The sequence below is a fragment of the Neovison vison genome, chromosome 12 (genome assembly GCF_020171115.1).
Source record: "Neovison vison isolate M4711 chromosome 12, ASM_NN_V1, whole genome shotgun sequence".
Lineage (NCBI taxonomy): Eukaryota > Metazoa > Chordata > Mammalia > Carnivora > Mustelidae > Neogale > Neogale vison.
Genome location: NC_058102.1, coordinates 6,209,325 through 6,228,131, shown reverse-complemented (window position 1 = coordinate 6,228,131; position 18,807 = coordinate 6,209,325). Strand labels below are relative to the sequence as shown.

The window sequence follows — 18,807 nt, the reverse complement described above, 5'->3', positions numbered from 1 at the left end:
GGATGAACTCTCGCGACAGCTCACACCGGGCAAAAACCGGAAGGGGCGGAGAACTTCCGTGAGCCTTTGCGACGCCAGCTGATTATCTGCATACGGTAGTCGGAGTCCCTACCGCTGGTGGTCCTCCCCGGCGAACAAATAAAATGGAAAGGGACAGAAACAATGAACTAAATGAATAAGATAAACTGGAAAGGAGCTGGGCTCTTCGTTCAACGGGCCACTCTGAGGCTCACCGTAGGGCAAATGAGAATGGAATTCGTTACCCAGCGAGGAACACGTGTATCGCTTTATGCCTTAAACTTATGAGTAAGGAAAATAACGATTCGGGGTGACGCCCGAATCCTCACTGCTAATGTGAGACGAATTTTTGAGCGGGTAAAGGTTGCCCCTAAGGTGACCCGCCTACTTTGCGGGATGCCTGGGTGTCGCGATCTGCCCGTCCCCTTTTTAACATGGAAAAGTAGAGAGATGGGAGCGAGTTGAACTTTAAGTAACTTGTAGTTTTGTGGGTTTTTTTAGCGGCGCAAAACAGGGCCTAGTACTGACTTGCCCCGACACCCAGCGTTTTCCTGATCTTCTCAACTTATGGGCGCATTTTTTTTATTTGACAGAGAGAGAGGAAGGGAAGCAGGCCCCCCCTGCTGAGCAGAGAGCCCCATGCGGGACTCGATCCCAGGACCCTGAGATCATGACCCCAGCCGAAGGCAGCGGCTTAACCCACTGAGCCACCCTGGCGCCCGGGCGCATTTTATTTTTGATCAGACAAAATCCGTTTTCACGCACGGCTCATGAACCTTAGATTGGCCATTTCCCCCAGTTCTCTGAAATTTCTGCCTGGTGTCTGGCCAGCTGCTTATTTGCGGGGGCCCGCGTGCTCACTTCGTGGCTCACGAGGTGAGACGTCCCGTCCCACGAGCGGCCCTTCTCGCGGCAGCACTTTCCCGAGCGAATCGTCTCATCTCTCTGCGCTTCGGTCTTCCCGAGCTACACAGTGGGGCAAGGGACAGGTCGCTGCGAGGCTTAAACGGGCCGATCGTTAAAACCTTCCAGACGCAGAAGCCCCAGGACCCCAGCGCCAAGCTCCGCACGAGGTAGGTGTTCCATACATGTTTGTTGCATCAATCGGTTAAAAAAAAAAAAAAATACACGCAACGTCTTTAGAGCAACAAAGAGCATATACTGTACTCTGTCGAGTTGTTATTATTAATTTCTAAGTGCACCGATGCCAGGGGCGTTCCTGTGTTGTCAGAACACACATAAAACTCGCATCGGGGGGCGCCTGGGTGGCTCAGTGGGTTGAGGCCTCTGCTTTCGACTCAGGTCATGATCCCAGGGTCCTGGAATCAAGCCCCACATCGGGCTCTCTGCTCAGCAGGGAGCCTGCTTCCCTCTCTCTCTGCCCGCCTCTCTGCCTACTTGTGATCTCTGTCTGTCAAATAAATAAATAAAATCTTAAAAAAAAAAAAAAAACTCGCATCGGGCGCTCTGTAGCAAGAGCTGGTCAAGCCAGCGGGTCGGGGTTGGGCACCAGACGGAGGAAGGGAAGCCAGGTCCCACCTGCGCCGCGATCTGGTGCTCGCTCGCCCTCCTCTTCTCAGCTGTACTAGGGGACCGCTAATCCCTCCCTCCGTCCTCACTTTCTCCCTGGAAGTGAATGGGAGGGACGCTGGGACCGGGTACGAGGAAGGCAGGGCCGCGGCTCGGCCTCGGCAACCCTCCCGGTGCTGGACCGAGGAGCGCAGGTGCAGAGGAACAAGGGAGGGGGCGGACGACCGCGGGATTTACGTTCCTGTCACGCCTTAAGTGAACTGTAATTAAGTGAAAGGTTATTTTTAAAGCCAGTTCAATAAGGTCGTTAACAGACATCAGCTGCCTGCCCAGTGGCCCTCCCCTGGAGGCATGTCGCAGGGTGTAAAGTTTTGCAGGGCTTGTGTCTGGTTATCCCAAGGACAGGGATTCGGAATCTGGTCAGGTGGAGGTTGGGGGACTGGGGACAGGGGCCCTCCCAATGCCTGCGCCTGGGACATTACAGGCCTGGGACGATCCAGGAGGAAAGAGACCCGTTACAGTTCTCCCAGGTGGGGCTTCGTTTCTCGTAGGACACGGGGCCGTTTTGCCGGGCATGAACATACATGGAATGGCCAGGAGCACGGCTGCGCCGTAGCTGAAGGGTCTGGTCCTGCTTTCTTTGGAAACAGACCAAGAAACGTGCCCCACTTGGGAAAACCACCTGCCTTTCACCAGAGACTGGGCGTCTGGCTGCATTTGGGGCTGAGGGTCCAGGGACTAGGCATCTGGGCAAACCTCTAGCCACCCCCCCTTCTGGGGGACTTGGGGCAGTATTTACACCCTGCAATGGGCATCATTTTTAAATTCCTTTCCTTTCTTGCTCTTTTATAATAGAGTTGGAGCTTTGTGTTGATTTTTTGTTTAAAGATTTATTTATTGGAGAGAGAGCGAGCAGGGGGCGGGGCCGAGGGAGAGGAACCCAAGCAGACTGCCCTGAGCATGAAGCCAGACTCGGGGCTCGATCTCACAACCCTGAGATCAGACCTGAACCAAACCCAAGAATCAGGGGCTTAACCAACTGTGCCACTCAGGCGCCCTGATTTTTAAAAATTCTCTGTGTAGGCTGGCGATGTTACCTGTGAATCCACTTCAGGATACTAAAGAGGCGGTTATAAATATTATTCTAAAAGGATGTCAGGTCTGAAAGGGTGGAAGGTCATGAGACTAGGAGAGAGGGTAGGGACCACGTCCAATCCCTGCCCTTCTAAGCTCAGGGACAGCTCCTTGTGAGCTTGGACAGGTGTGCATTCAAAGCCAGACACGCAAGCCTGTTTTGTCATCCTCTAGGAGGGGACCCAGATGAGGAGACCTAATGTGAGCCCAGTATTCTGCAGTCCCCAGCACACAGTAGGTGTGAAGGGATTACCAGACCAAGCCCTTTCCTGCCCAGTGAGGAGTCCCAGCCCTGCTCCTGGGGCCCAGGCCAGAATGGAAGGTAAGAGGAGAGGAGAAAGGGACTCCTTGGTCTGAGGCTCAGCTTCTTGCCCATCCTCTTCTCTTCCCCAGTCCAGCCACGCTGGCCTTCACGATGTTCCTGGAGATGTCCAGCAGGTCTCTGCCACAGGGCCTTTGCGCTTGCTGGCCACTCCCTCTAGAGCACATCTAGTGTGCTTCAGTTCCAGCCTCATTTCCACTGTCCCGTAAGCGACCTGCTTTCTTCCACCTGTTTCTGGGGAGTGACCAGCAAGCTCTGGGGAAGGTAATTCCACAAGCTTGTTCCAAACACAAGGCGTCTGCGCTTGCTGTTCCCCCCACTTTGAACACCTACCCCAGCAGGGCCAGCTTCATTGTCTCTTTAAAAAGAGAGCAGTCCTCACTCCCACGCTGCCCTGTGGCCTGATTTCTGTCTTGGCATTTACCATCTCACAACACCGTCCAGCATCTGTCTTAAACCTTTCTCACGGGCACCCCAGGAGTAGGAGAGGGCGTGCTGGGGCAGCTGCAGCCGAGTCTCCGGCCTTTGGAACAGTGCATGAAGGAACAAGGAAGCTAGCGTCCCCCTTGCAGCCTCCCACAGAGACTGATGCCTGCCTTACCTGGGGACCCACCTCCAACCTGAAGGCCGTTGTCTCCAGCAGAAACGGAAGCCAGTGATTTCTCCCTGCTTTTCAGGGCTGGCCAGAGGGGAAAACAATGGGGGACATACAGAGTTGTACCACCCAGGGCTGGAGAGAGCTTTTCACACTGCTGAGATGATGCGAATGAGGCTGGGCCCAAAGGGAGGGTCTCAAGGTTGGACTCCCAGGGTCCACACGCCCTGACCCGGCTTTCGGTCTCAGGAATCTAGCCTCAAAAAAATCATCTGACGGGCACTTGGCTGGCTCAGTTGGCAGAGCACGCTACTCTTGATCTCAAGTTTGTGAGTTCAAGCCCAACATTGGATGTGGAGCCTCCTTTAAAAAAACATTTAAAAAAATCAGGGCGCCCAGGTTTTTCCATTGTTAAGTGTCTGTCTTCCACTCGGGTTATGATCCCGAGGTCCTGGGATGGAGCCTCACATCGGGCTCCCTGCTCGGCAGGAAGCCTGCTTCTCCCTCTCCCACTCCCCCTGCATGTGTTCCCTCTCTCACTGTGTCTCTGTCAAATAAATAAGTAAAATCTTTAAAAAATTTTTTAAATCGTCTGGAAGGAGATGAAGAGGGCTACTGTTAGTTACAAAGTCCACCCACTGGAAACAGCCTAATGTCCCAGGGTAGGGGATTTGCTACAAATAAATCATGATCCACGTGAGCTTATGGAGAATGTGTGAACCCAGGGAAAAGCCCACCTGATGAGGGGGGAAGCAGCAGGCCGCGATGGGCCATGTGATTTCATCAGAGCAACCGGCGTCTGCCTCTGGATGTCCAGTTTTTTCTTCCTGTGCATAGTTTTCTGTACAGTCCAAACCATACAGGACAAACACCAACACACATTAGAAATAAGCGCCGGGCCCCTTCCTGTGTCCTCTCCCGCTGCCCCCTCAACAATGACACAAATCACAGAGCCTCAGGAACTGCAGAAGGGTTAGTAGTAGCAAAGTTTTATTTTAACGTTTTTTTCTGCTCATAAATGGTTCTGAAAAAGCCCATACGCAAGAGGCAAACCCACCCTTGTCTAAAGGCAACATCGAGGTCACTGAGAATGCTGCTCAGACGAGACCTCCCCTCTGCCGGGGTGCAGGCAGCAGGAGGCGTGGCTCTGGGACAGAGGAATAAATACACATGTCTTAGCTCCTCCATCAGCGCTGGCGGCCCAGGGCCCGAGGCGGGCCACCAGACTGCTGGCCTGACAGCTGGGAACGCCCAGAGCTGCCTGAACGCTCCGGTGTTTTGGGGAAGATGCAGAGGCTTCCAGAGGGCCCTCGTGCCCACCAGAGGAGCCCTTGGCCAGGCCCCGCCTCCTACTCCATCCTGCGGGGGTGGGGTGGGATGGTAGGGGGACCAGCTCCTTGCTGGCTGGGGCCTGCCTGGGTCCTGGGGTAGAGGTGCAGACTCCCAACCCCACGGCCCCTGCCCAGAGGACTTTTGGGTGTTACCTGTCATGTAGTGTCAGGTGCTGAGGCCTGGCCACGGCCCTGAGCAGGCAGTGAGGGGTGGCTGGTGAGGGTCCGGAGGCAGTGGCTGGGGCATCCCTGGCACCTGCCGCTCTGGGCTGCCTGTACGTTTGTGTTTATTTGCAGACTGTGGTCGGCCCTGGGAGGGGTGGGCGGAGCATGGCGCTGGCAGCCCTTTCTTGGCCTAGTAGTGTGTGGGTGGGTGAGGTGGAGGGAGGGGAGGGCCGGGGCCCCGCCCAGCATCCCTGGTGAGAACGATGAGGGCCAGACAGGAACCCGCCCCAGAACGTGGCCAGCGGCGGCCCACGTGTAGGAGAACCCTGCTCCCAAAGGGGTCCCTGGGGGAGCTCAGCGGGATACCCAGCCCAGCACAGGCAGGCTAGGCTGAGCCCGGGGCCACAGCATGAGATGTGGGAGAAGGAAGTGATGTTACAGAACAGTGGCAGGCGTGAGTGTGGACAGGGCACAGTGAGTACGCGGGACGGGCGTGCAAGCAGCCAGGGCCCGGCCCTCAGAAGGCGAAGCAGCGCTCCTTGGGGTGGCCCACGCGGTCCAGGTTGGGCAGGCAGGCATACTGGATCATGGGCGGAGGGCCGCACATCAGTATCAGCGGCTCCGCCTCCGGGGGCGGAAGGTGGTCCCGGATCATCTCTTCATTTACGAAGCCCTGGCTGTAGTCCCAGGCTGCAGGCAGAAGACCAGGTGAGTCCTAGTGTGGCCGTGTGACAGACCCATGACTGCCCACCTGCCCCAAGTCCCCTCCCCGTGACCGTCACTCTCGTGTGCTGTGAATTTCTCCCTTCTTTCAACAAACACTGAAGAATGAAGAGGCTGATCCAGAGCGAATGCTCGTGCTGGCCCCCCGCCCCAGCCTGGTCCCCCAGAACAAAACAGCCAGTGAACAATGAACAACATGGCAATAAGTGCATGTCTGTCACTATCTACATTAACTGTAAATGGGCTAAATTCTCCAATCAAAAGTGGCTGAGTGCAGAAGAAACAAGACCTATCTATACAGACACAAAGACAGACACATAAATCAATGGAACACAACAGAAAGCCCAGAAATAGACACAGGTTATATGGTCAATAAATCTTCAACAAAGGTGGCAAGAATACCCAATGGGGAAAAGGACAGTCTCTTCAACCAATGGTGTTGGGAAAACCAGACAGCTACATGCAAAAGGATGAAGCCAGACCATTTCTGTTCAACACACACACACACACACACACACACACAGACACAAACCCTTAAAATGGGTTAAGGATCTAAATGTGAGACCTGAAACCATAAAAACCCTAAAAGAGAACATAGGCAGTAATTTCTCTGACATCAGCCACAGCAACACTTTTCTAGATAGGGGACCTGAGGCACGGGAAGTTAAAGCAAAAATAAACTCTTTGTGGGACGCCTGGGTGGCTCAGTTGGTTGGACGACTGCCTTCGGCTCAGGGCGTGATCCTGGAGTCCCGGGATCGAGTCCCACATCGGGCTCCCAGCTCCATGGGGAGTCTGCTTCGCTCTCTGACCTTCTCCTCGCTCATGCTCTCTCTCACTGTCTCTCTCTCTCAAATAAATTAAAAAAAAAAAAATCTTTTAAAAAAAATAAAATAAAATAAACTATTGGGACTACATCAAAATGGAAGTCTCCTACACAGCAAAGGAAACAACCAACAAAACGAAAAGACAACGTACGGAATGGAAGCAGATATTTGCAAATGACCTATCCGATAGAGGGTTAGTATCCAAAATATATAAAGAACGGATACAACTCAACATCCAAAACCAAATAATCCAATTAAAAAATAGGCAGGAGACATGAACAGACGTATCTCCAGAGACATCCAGACGGTCAACAGACACATGAAAAGATGCCCCACATCACTCATCATCGGGGACATGCAAATCAAAACTGCAATGAGAGGGCGCCTGGGTGGCTCAGTGGGTTAAAGCCTCTGCCTTCGGCTCGGGTCATGATCTCAGGGTCCTGGGATCGAGGCCCGCATTGGGCTCTCTGCTCAGCGGGGAGCCTGTTTCCTCCTCTCTCTGCCTGCCTCTCTGCCTACTTGTGATCTCTGTCTGTCAAATAAATAAATAAAAATCTTTAAAAAAAAACAAAAAAAACAACTGCAATGAGATACGACCTCACACCTGTCACAAACTCTAAAATCAAAAACAAGGAAACGAGGCATCGGCGAGGACGCAGAGAAAAAGGAACCCTCGCCGCTGCGGGTGGGAAGGCACACGGGGGTGACCACTATGAAAAACAGTATGGAGGTGCCGCAAAAAATTAAAAAATGATCCAAGAATCACGCAACTGGTTATTTACCCAGAGAATACAAAAACATTCCAAGGGAGACACGCAGCCTGGTGTTTATAGCCACATTATTTACAAAGCCAAATTCTGGAAGCAGCCCAAGTGTCCGTCCGCTGAATGAGTAAAGAAGACGTGGTATGTACATACAATGGAATATTAGCCATAAAACGCACGAGATCTTGCAACGTGGAACGATCTAGAGAATTTGCTAAGTGAAGTCAGTCAGAGAAAGACAAATGCCGGATGATGTGGCTCATACATGGAACTCAAGAAACAAAACAAACAGGAAAACAACAACAACAACAACAACAACAGACACAAACCAGAAAATGGACTGTGGAGAATAAAGAGACGTTTATCAGAGGGGAGTGGGTGGGGGATCGGCCAACAGCAGGTGCCGGTGGTAAGAGGACGGATCGGACGGATCCCGATGAGCACGAAGGACCCTACAGAACTGCTGAGTCACTTCCCTGCACACCTGAAACGTAACACCGTAAGTTACCGGCACAAAATTAGAAGAAAACAAGACCCATCCGTACACGGCCTACCAGACACTCACTCTAGGTATCTGCACTCACTCTAGGTATTTGTAAGGACACACACAGATGGAGAGTGAAGGGCCGGAAAAACCTACTCTATGCGTACGGAAACGCGACGAATGTTGGAGTAAGGAAGAGACAAAGGCGGCGTGCCGGCCAGGATGGGACACCGGCCAGTGTCTGTGCACACACGGAAGGACGGGATCACATGAGGCGAACACTAATAGATCTAAAGAGAGGAACAGCAACACAATAATAGTAAGGGATTTTTTTTTTTTTAGATTTTTATTTATTTACTTGACAGACAGAGATCACAAGTAGGCAGAGAGGCAGGCGGAGAGAGAGAGGAAGGGAAGCAGGCTCCCCGCTGAGCAGAGAGCCCGAAGCGGGGCTTGATCCCAAGACCCTGAGATCATGACCTGAGCTGAAGGCAGAGGCTTAACCCACTGAGCCACCCAGGCGCCCAGTAAGGGATTTTTTTTTTTTAAGATTTTATTTATTTATTTGACAGACAGAGATCACAAGTAGGCAGAGAGGCAGGCAGAGAGAGAGGGAGGGAAACAGGCTCCCCGCTGAGCAGAGAGCCCGATGTGGGCCTCGATCCCAGGACCCTGGGATCATGACCTGAGCCGAAGGCAGAGGCTTAACCCACTGAGCCACCCAGGCGCCCCAATAATAAGGGATTTTTAAAAAAATATTATTTATTTACTTATATATCTGAGAGAGTGAGTGAGCAGGAGGGAGAGGGAGAGAGAATCTGAAGCAGACTCTGCCCTGAGTCTGTGGGGCTCGATCCCACAACTGCAAGAGACCACAAGATCGTGACCTGAGCCGAAATCTAGAGTTGGACGCTTAACCGACTGAGCCACCCAGGCACCCCAATAGCAAGGGACTTTAATACCCCGCTTTTGTCAATGGATAGATCACCCAGACAGAAAATCAATAAGGAAACACTGGCCTTAAAGAACATGTCAGACCAGATGGACCTAAGACACTTATAGAACATTCCATCCAAAAGCACACATATATCCTGCTTGTGTGCACACCTCCCAGCAGCCAGAAGCTGTCAGCAAGAAGACAGGAAACAAGTGTCAACGAGGATGTGGAGGAGAAGGAACCCTCGCGCACTGTGGGTTTGGGAAGGCAAACCCATGTAGCTGCTGCAGAAAGCACTGCAGAGGGTCCCTCAAAAAATTAAAACTAAAGGGGTGCCTGGGTGGCTCAGTGGGTTGGGCCGCTGCCTTCGGCTCGGGTCATGATCTCAGGGTCCTGGATCGAGTCCCGCATCGGGCTCTCTGCTCAGCAGGGAGCCTGCTTCCTCCCTCTCTGCCTGCCTCTCTGTCTACTTGTGATCTCTGTCTGTGAAATAAATAAATAAAATCTTTAAAAAAAAAATTAAAACTAAAATCACCATAGGATCCAGCAGTTCCACTTCTGGATATTTATCTGAAGAAAATGAAAACTAACTCAGAAAGACATCTGCACCCCAGCTTCCCTGCGGCACTCTTTACGGCACCCAAGATACGGAGGCAGCTGAAATGTCCATCAATGGATACAGGGGTAAAGAAAGTGTGTTATAGGGGCACCTGGGTGGCTCAGTGGGTTAAAGCCTCTACCTTCGGCTCGGGTCATGATCCCAGGGTCCTGGGATCGAGCCCCACATTGGGCTCTCTGCTCAGCAGGGAGCCTGTTTCCCTTCCTCACTCTCTGCCTGCCTCTCTTCCTACTTGTGATCTCTGTCTGTCAAATGAATAAATAAAATCTATAAATAACTAAATAAATACATACTGTCAGGGAAAGGAAATCCTGTCCCTGCAAAGGGCCTTCGAGCTGGGCTAAGAACCAAGTGGACAGGAGAGAGATTAACAGGAGAAAATTGAATTTAACAGCATATACACAGGGAATCCACACAAACACGGACAGTCCAAAGGCAGGTACAATGAGGTACACATGTCATCGTGAACGAAGGAGATGGGGTAAGGGTCTGCGATTTCGGAAGGAAGGAATGCATTTCACAGGGCGAGAAGAAGAGCAGATGTCCAGTAATCTGATGTCTGTGGTACCAGACGGGTCATTCAGATAAAATCTACCTCCATTAACAGCCCTTATTCTGGGAAGGACCCCCAATTTAGATTCTTCTGTACAGTTACGGAAAGGATAAAAGTTTCTCTCGAGCCCAGCAGGGTCTCAAGTGCCTTCGGCTCAAAATAATCCACATGCCTAAGTGGCACATTTGGGGGTTGGGGGGGAGGTTGTCCTGAAGCCCTTCCATACAATGGAATATAACTCAGCCACAGAAAAGAATAACGAGGGGCGCCTGGGTGGCTCAGTGGGTTAAAGCCTCTACCTTCGGCTCGGGTCATGATCCCAGGGTCCTGGGATCGAGCCCCGCATCGGGCTCTCTGCTCGGCGGGGAGCCTGCTTCCTCCTCTCTCTCTGCCTGCCTCTCTGCCTACTTGTGATCTCTCTCTGTCAAATAAATAAATAAAATCTTAAAAAAAAAAAAAAATAACGATTTGCTGTTTGTGGTGACACTGATGATTTCGGGGGCATTATGCTAAGAGAAATGAGTCCAACAGAAAGACAAAATACTGTATGATCTCACTTCTATGAGGACTCCTTTAAAAACAAAAACAAAATAAAAATAATTAATAAAAACAAAAACAAAAATAAAGGGGAGCCTAAGTGACTCAGTCTTTAATCATCAGCCTTCGGCTCAGGTCATGATCGCAGGGTCCTGGGATCGAGCTCCGGATTGGGCTCCCTGCTCAGAAGGAAGCCTGTTTCCCCCTCTCCCACTCCCCCTGCTTGTGTTCCCTCTCTTGGTGTGTCTCCCTTTGTCAAAAACAAAAATCTAAAAAAATAAAAACAAAGACAAAAAAAAAAAAACACCAAAAGCAAGAAACCCCAAGCTCACAGACACAGAGAAGAGATTTTGCTGGTTGCCAGAGGCAGGGGTAGGGGAAGAAAGAATCAGGTGGAGGAGGTTTAAGTCTGTTTTTAAGAACTTGCATGGGATGAAGTTCTACTTGCTATTGTATAAAATGTGCAGGCATAGAAGCTAGCTCAATTTTACCACGATTATTTTTAAGAGTATATTTTTCTTTATACGCATGCTGAAGGTGTTTTCGTGGGGAAACACAGGTCAGCTGTATTTGCCACATGAGCTCGCCCCACTCCCTGTTCCTTCACGTCCACGCCAGTCCAGCCCGCCGGCCACTGTGCCCTCTCTCAGCACCCAGAACTGGGTGATACCTAACTCAGTAGCCATATCTCAGCTCCTCTGGAGCGTTGGGTCACGGTAATAATAAACGTTAACTCCACTGCCCACCTGCTAATGGGTAACTGTTCCAATGGTCCCCAGCAGGGGGCACTCAGGGGGTGGCACTGCCATGTGTCACCACCAGGGGTCAGCACTGGCCCCCTCCTCCGTGACCAGGAGTGCTAAGCCTAGCCTACCCCAGGAGGAGCAGGGAGGAAACATCCCACCCCTGATAGGAGAGAAACGCGTTCCTTTTTTAGAAAAAGAAGCAACTCCAGGACCAGGTGCCCTGGCCAGACGTCCCTGCCTGACCCTACAGCTGACCCGTGAACAGCAGGGATGGGAAACAGACACACACACACACACACCCCTGCAAGGGTCCACTCACATGTGTACTTTTGGCCATTAGTGCGGTACCATCGACAGATTTTCCTTATGATTTTCTTGTTAACATTTGCTTCTCTCTATGCCAGTGTACCGTAAGAACACCATGCATACCTAACAAGATCAGCGTTAACGGGCGATTTGTAAGGCTATGGGTGGTTACATTTTGGGGGAGTCAAAGTTCCATGTGGAATTTTGACGGCACATGGGGGTCAGTGCCCCGAATTCTGGTGCTGCCCAAGGGCAACAGTACTTTGTCGGTCTCACTAACCAGCTGCTACTTGGCTCTGTAACTTTGCTAATAAATCTGTTTCCTGGCTGCCTACCCCTCCCCTGCTAGAACATCAGCTCACAGGCCAAGCCGGTTTCAGGAACAGAGCGGACAAGGAGCCTGGTTCCGATGGGCGGGTCCAGGCTGGCCGGCCAGCAACCGATCTGGGGGCACTGCTGCCAGGTCCTCAATCCATCCACGCCTACGCCTAGCTGTTGGCCAGGAGGCCCGGGACCCGGCTTGATTACCCCAGGAGGGGTCCTCTCTCCCAGATGGACCCAGATGACCCAGCTCAAGAGATGGGCACCTGCCCCTAGAGCCCATCTGCTTGGTTCTGGGTGAAGCGGAGGTGGGCCATTCCCCACACCACGGTTGAGCCCGGCGAACCATGGGCCCCAGGGGAAGGGGGAGGCAAAGCAAGGGCAGGGTGGCCGATCACACACTGGGGCTCATGAGGAGGCTACAAAAATGTCCAGTTTCCAACATCTAGAAGTTTCCAGTGAAGCTGCAGGTCCTTGCTTCTCTTGAAAAGTAGAGGAGCTGATCTACAGGGCTGCGGTCACAGTACTCCCCACAGTGTCCCAACCCTGGAGCCAAATACCACCAGCGTCACAGACCAAGAAGCCTGAGATACTGCCCTTCTCCCAGCAACGAAACTGAGGTGTTTCCTGTACCCACATCTCTACCCACCGCCAGAGAATGAAGCCGAACTTAACTTCCAGGGGGCAGCCTTGTTTTGGGTTTTGTAGGCAGCCCTCCTTTGCTGCCTCCTGCGTGACTTTGGCATACCGGAGGGGCAGAAGGAGGGTCACTGTACATCAGCCCAGCCCAGGGCCTGGGGAGAAAATGGTGACATGCCTTACAGGGTACAAACGGCACAGCAGGAGCAGCTGCCCCTACCCACTGCAGTAACCCTGCTGACCTGCCCCAGAGTAAGCCCCCCACCAAGGGCAGAAGGCCTCAGGCTCTGGAGGAGGATGTGAGTTCAAGCCCCACTGCCGGTGTTTCCTAGCTGGGTGCCGTGGGACACTTACTTGCCCTCTCTGATCCGTCCCTCATCTGTGAGATGGGGTCACACCACCTCCCTCTCACCAAGCCACCCTGAGCACCACCGGAGACCAGGTGAATCGAAGGCCCGGCACCCCCCACCCAGCCCAGCCCACTCAGGGCTTCCGTCACTCACCTTCAGGGGCTTTGTCCACAGTGTACCAGAGCTTGAAGCGAGCAGAATGTTCGTTCCTCAGTTCCTCTAGCTCGGGCCGCAGCAGGATGTCCTTCTCAGTCTGGGGGTGGGGGGAACAGGGCCCAGAGGTCAGGGAGGACTGCCTCTGAGACACTTGTCACCCGGATGGCTCACCATCCCACCCACCGTGGGCCACACGCATGGCAAGGCTTGCAGGACGGCAGCCTGGCGGAGCCGACCCAGACTCCCTGAAACGCACACCCCGTTCTCCCCATCTCGCCCGAACACCTCGACGCTGCAGACAATGTTCATTCCAGATGTTTCCTGCCGCTGTGGGGACATGTGCCCTGACATAACAGGGAGTGGAGGAAGCAAAGAGCTGAACACAGGTGCAGTCAAATACAGAACAGGGAAGGACCGGGAGGAAACAAGCCAAAACCTGCACCACGACTGTCCCACTTAAAACAGCGGTGACCTGTCCCTCATCCTTCCGATAAGTCTCTTTATGTTCTGGTGTCTCAGGCTGCATAGTCTTAAATCGGGAAATGCAGACAACTATTCCCCAAATCACTCCTGCTCCTTCCACAGCCTCGCCCACACTGTGGCCTACAGCACCCCACTCTCTGCTCCCACTGGCTTTGTCCAGTTGGCACCACGTGGCCCTTGTCCTTCAGCCTGGTGTCACCTCTTCCAGGAAGCCTTCCTGGACTCTCCAGGGGCATCAGCGACCTACTCCTCACACAGCCCCTCTGATCACAGGCCTCTCTGCCTCGTGCATCTCAAGGTCACTCCCAGACAGACGGGGCTCCTCAGGGCCGGGGGGTGGCCTGACTGACCTCAAGGCACTGTGATACACTGGGCGCCAAAGGGTTCTGTCCACTCACGAACCACTCCTGAGGCCCTGGGCTGGAGCAGAAGGGCCCTCCCCAGGGAGGCAGACCACGGGAGATCCAGGGAAGCGTTTTCTCCGCCCCACACGACCAACAGCACCGGGAAGTGCTCAGCAAACGGGACTACTGGGGGCGCCGATCACAGCAGGGACCGGGCAGGAAAGGACAGATCATTTGAAGCCACAGCAATTAGTGTTTCCTGAGCCTGAGCCTGCATGGAAGGGCTCTTGCCAACAGGTAGGACCAACCCAGCTTAAGGTACACCTGTACCCGGTCCTCAGTGTTCCCCTCCAGGAAATGGGCTGTAGGCAGAAGGCACGAGCCTCTGCGGGTCCCAGGGAGGAGGATAGTGACTGTTTTTTCCATTCTTTTCTCTTTATTTATTTATTTATATTTAATTTAATTTAATTTTAATTTTTCCATGCCCAGTGTGAAGCCCAATACCAGGCTTGAACTCACAACCCCAAGATCAAGACCTGAGCTGAAATCAAGAGTCAGACTCTTCATCGACTGAACCACCCAGGCGCCCCTCGTTTCTCCCATTTCTCAGGGGTACAGTGGGGCCCTCCTGCCCTGATCGAGTGAGGACAGGGCCAGGGCTCAGGCTGGACAAGCTCTGCGTAAAAAATGCCAATAAATGGAGCTAAAGAAAAATCCCGGGATGGCCTTCAGAGATAACGAGTGTTAGGATCTTCTGTGTATCTTTTAGACTGCGCTTTCTAGTAAGTACCTGTACTTTCTTTTTAACAAAAATGGGATCAGAGCATGCATGCCACCTTGCTGCCTGCTCTCCTAAGGTCAGAACACTCTGCGGACCCGCCACGTGGCATCGGCCTCTGAGCGCCCGCATCTCCTTTTCCGGCGGCCCAGCCCCCGCTGGACAAAGCTACTGCCGGTTCCCCACCGAAGGGCATTTAATCATCTGGAACACCCTCCTTCATAAACAACGTCTCTCTGCCCATCCTCCCTGCCCTACCCATTCCTTAGATACATCTTGGAAAGTGGAGTGCAGGCAGAAATCTCCACGTGGGTAAGGCATTCCAACACGCAGGTTTCAGCAACGCACACAGCAGCAGCCTGCCCAGACCTGACCCTTCTCCCACGCCTTCACCGGCTCCGGGTAATAACCATTTAATATTGGCCAGCAGGACAGATGGGAAGTAACCCTCACGTTTTATGTATCCACACATTTATTTTATTTATTTATTTTTAAAAAGATTTTTTTTAAAGATTTTATTTATTTATTTGACAGAGAGAGATCACAAGTAGGCAGAGAAGAAGGCAGAGAGAGAGGGGGAAGCAGGCTCCCTGATGAGCAGAGAGCCTGATGTGGGGCCTGATCCCAGGACCCCAGGATCACGACCCGAGCCGAAGAAAGAGGCTTTAACCCACTGAGCCACCCAGGCACCCCTCTACACATTTATTTTAAAGTTTATTCATTCATTCATTTTTTTAAGTAATCTGTACGCCCAATGTGGAACTCGAGCCCATGGCCCTAACATCAAGAGTCCCGTGCTCTCCAAAGGAGCCAGCCAGGCACCTGTATTTTCTATTATTTAAAAAAAAAGATAAGGGGTGCCTGGGTGCCTCAGTCGTTAAGACTCTGCCTTCGCGGGGCACCTGAGTGGCTCAGTGGGTTAAAGCCTCTGCCTTCGGCTCAGGTCATGATCCCGGGGTCCTGGGATCGAGCCCCGCATCGGGCTCCCTGCTCAGCGGTTCGCCTGCTTCTCCCTCTCTCACTCCTCCTGCTTGTGTTCCCTCTCTGCGTCTCTCCTTGTCAAATGAATAAGTAAAAATCTTTAAAATAAATAAATGATTAAATTTTTAAAAAATTAAAAGATACGATTGTCACTGGCTCTAGTTGTATCCTAGTCTGAAAAGACTCTCTCCATACTGGTGACGCAGCGTGGACTTTGCCCAGCTGTTTACCGATCTCACTGGTAAGCAGACGGGCTCTCCCTTCTCACTGAGACGGCCTGTCCCCATTCATTCACTCGATACCCATAAAAATGCTCACCCAGCACCCCTGAAGCTTCACTTTTCTACGTGTACATTCCTTAACCTAAACCTTAAAGCAGGGTGATCTATTCTGCGTTTCCCAAACTCATAGCAACTAACCCCAAACTCCTTTCATCTCTTCCCTCAGGTCTGAAATGCCACACGTGCCACCTGTGAAGTCTTGCATGTACCGAGGCCTGTTTCTAGGCCAGAGCTGTTCAGTGGAACTTCCTGCAGTGACGGGGATGGGAATGTTCTAGATCTGTTATCCCACACAGTAACCACAAGCCACAGAACCCATGAAATGTGGCTATGAAGATCAGGAAAGCAAGCTGTAAATTTTAATTAATCCTCATTAACTGAAATGTAAATACCTACATGTTCTAGCATGTTCCAGCACAGTCCAGACTCTCCATATGTTACCAGAAATGCTTTAGGTCCAGTAAGCCTGGCTGTCACGTGCGGGTCAGGAACCACGGTTCCCGGTATTGATGCTTTACTAAGCCCCATCCAGTGAGCTGGATTCTTCCTTCTTTCTTCTCAAAACTTTCTCTGCTGTGCACAGACACTTTGTCCTCACATAATACTAACAACTTCTTTGCTTTCTGGCACTTTCCTGCCATCACGGACACACACTGCAGCTTCCAAAGGCTATGTGACTTCCCACATCACCCCAACCCCGTGCAAACACAGGTATGGAATCCAGCGGCTTCTAGTACACCAAACATTAGAAAGGTTTGCAAACATGTAAAACGGGACAGAATTTTCTAAAATACAGTGATTTTTCATAAAATGTGCTCTGGCTCATGTCCTGGTCCCACTACCTCCTGGGAGACGGGTCAGTCAAGTCCCTCTCTGGGTATCCGAGCTAGAAAGTGAGCAATTTCAAGACCCTGGCTAGTGGGCCAGTGGGCCGCAGAATGCCCTGTATGGGCAACACAGGGCTGACGGCCCCGGAGACTAGTCCAGCAGCACTGAGTGGAACCATGGTCCTCCCACACCCACCAGTTTGGAATTAATGGCCCTTCCCATGCACCACCCGCCTCGATCAAAGCCACCTTGGTTGGCCTCAGGGCGGTTTACTGCAGCTGTGGGAATCCAAGGACCTTACAGATGGACAGGACAGAGCCTGGGCCCGAGGTGCCCTGGGATAAGCTGACCAGAAACGTATCTGAGAGGCACCGTGGGCCTGGGTGTGGCCCCCACACTGTTGGGGGACAGGTGTCTCACCTTGGCATTCCCCCAACAGGGACCACTTTGCAAAACCCACATATTCAGTCATAAAACACTGAATCTACGAAGACTCCTGGGGTGACCCTGCTTCATCAGCTAATTCTACAGAGAGGGAGCGGAGCTCAGAGATGGCACGTGGTCCATCCGAGGCCACACCAGAGGCCAGGGCAGAGAGCCGGCAGGTGTGGGGAGGACACGCGCTCGGGAGTCAGACAGACCAGGTCCAAGCCCAGCCCCAACAGCCCCAGCCCAGGGCCTTGCCTGTGGCTATGCTCTCGGCCCCTCGGGCTCCAGGCCAACCCCCAGCCCGGCCGGCGGTCTTCCACTCCACTGCAGGCCCCTGACTCTGCCTGTGGAGCGAGTGCTGAGGTTCGGAGGAAGCAGCCAGGGAGCAAATCCCAGGTTGGGGAGGGCTCCAGGTGCCTCGCGCCCTTGGCCCCTGAAGCAGCCCCACTGAGATCAGACACCGGGCCCCAGACTGAAAAGCCGGGCCCCCACCGGCCGCGGGAAGGCTGCCCACGCACCGGGTGCTCAGAGCACCCTCACAGTCCAGCCCCGGAGCCGCCCAGACCCCCTGAGCAGCACCCCCTCCCCACGGGAGCCTGGCTTGCGCGTCTCAGGCTCACCCACTGACCTGGTTGGCAAACAGAAGGTGGCACACAGTGGGGTCATGTGGGTCTTTCATGATGGCGCGGATCACCTGCAGCATCGGGGTGATGCCTACAAAACAGCAGCACCCCCCACGCACTGAGTGAGCACCTGCTGTATACGTACCCCCAGGCCCAGTGCCAGTGCCCAGTGTCAGACAGGCAGGGGGCGGCATGGAGGGGAAGTGCCAGGACAACCGGGCCTGGGGGCCTGCCCTCGGGGAGCTCACAACTGCTTATAATCTGTGCCTCGTCCCATGGTCTGACCCTGACCCTGACCCCCACCCATGCCATCGCCTGCCAGGGGCTCAGCAAGGGGCTCTGGGACCACAGACCCGTCCCGCCAGCGATCATGCCGACCGACTTCACTGTCTTGATGACGGGGCTGGACTTCTTGTCTGGACGGATGGCAAACTTTCCTGCGGAGAAAAGGGAGAAGGGGAGACCCCAGCTCTCAAACATGCCACGCCTGGGGCCGGACAGGATGGGGGCAGAGCCAGCCGAGAGAAGCCAGAGGACGAGCCTTTCGTTCCCACCGCAGACGGTGCGGGGGTAGGAGGTGGGCCTGGGGACCCAGACGTGCTCTGGCTGGATGCTTCCGCTTACTGGGTTTCAGGCAAACAAAGCCGATCTGTGGGCTGCCAGTCTGCAACCCCCGGGGTGACCGATTCCCCTCCGAGACGGCCGAGGAAACCGGTCCCCCAACAGGGGTCCCCCACCCAGACAGCAGCAGACCCAGCATTCAGCAAGCCCACCGGGGCTGGGCACTCCAACCCAAATCACCTTTGCCCTGGTAGACCAGCAGCCCGTTCGGGCCCCGGAACTCAATGGTGTCGCCAATCTTCATGTTTTCCAGGTACTGGGACATCTTCCCTCCAGCAGGGAACTTGGGATGGGTGTCTTTGAAGTAAACCTACAAGACACACCCACAGTCCTGGGCCCTGTTCTCAGGGTCACCGGGCTGAGCTCTGGGCCGCAGGGG

The 18,807-nt window shown here is 53.3% G+C and overlaps 1 protein-coding gene and 1 non-coding gene across 2 annotated transcripts in view; one reads left to right on the top strand and one right to left on the bottom strand.

The window, feature by feature from the left end:
• The first annotated feature begins 289 nt into the window (after positions 1–289).
• Positions 290–439, top strand: LOC122892714. Its single transcript, XR_006381449.1, has one exon. It is a non-coding gene; the product is annotated as a U12 minor spliceosomal RNA (small nuclear RNA).
• A 4,133-nt stretch (positions 440–4,572) lies between these two features.
• Positions 4,573–18,807, bottom strand: part of LOC122891107 (NADH-cytochrome b5 reductase 3) — a 29,046-nt gene continuing 14,811 nt past the window's right edge. Inside the window, exons 5-9 of the mRNA XM_044226543.1 lie at positions 18,609–18,738; positions 18,161–18,244; positions 17,813–17,898; positions 13,058–13,157; positions 4,573–5,785 (exon numbers count right to left, since the gene is read on the bottom strand). Of these exons, the coding sequence (XP_044082478.1) occupies positions 5,613–5,785; positions 13,058–13,157; positions 17,813–17,898; positions 18,161–18,244; positions 18,609–18,738 (573 nt within the window). The 3' untranslated portion in view covers positions 4,573–5,612. The remainder of the gene's footprint in view (positions 5,786–13,057; positions 13,158–17,812; positions 17,899–18,160; positions 18,245–18,608; positions 18,739–18,807) is intronic.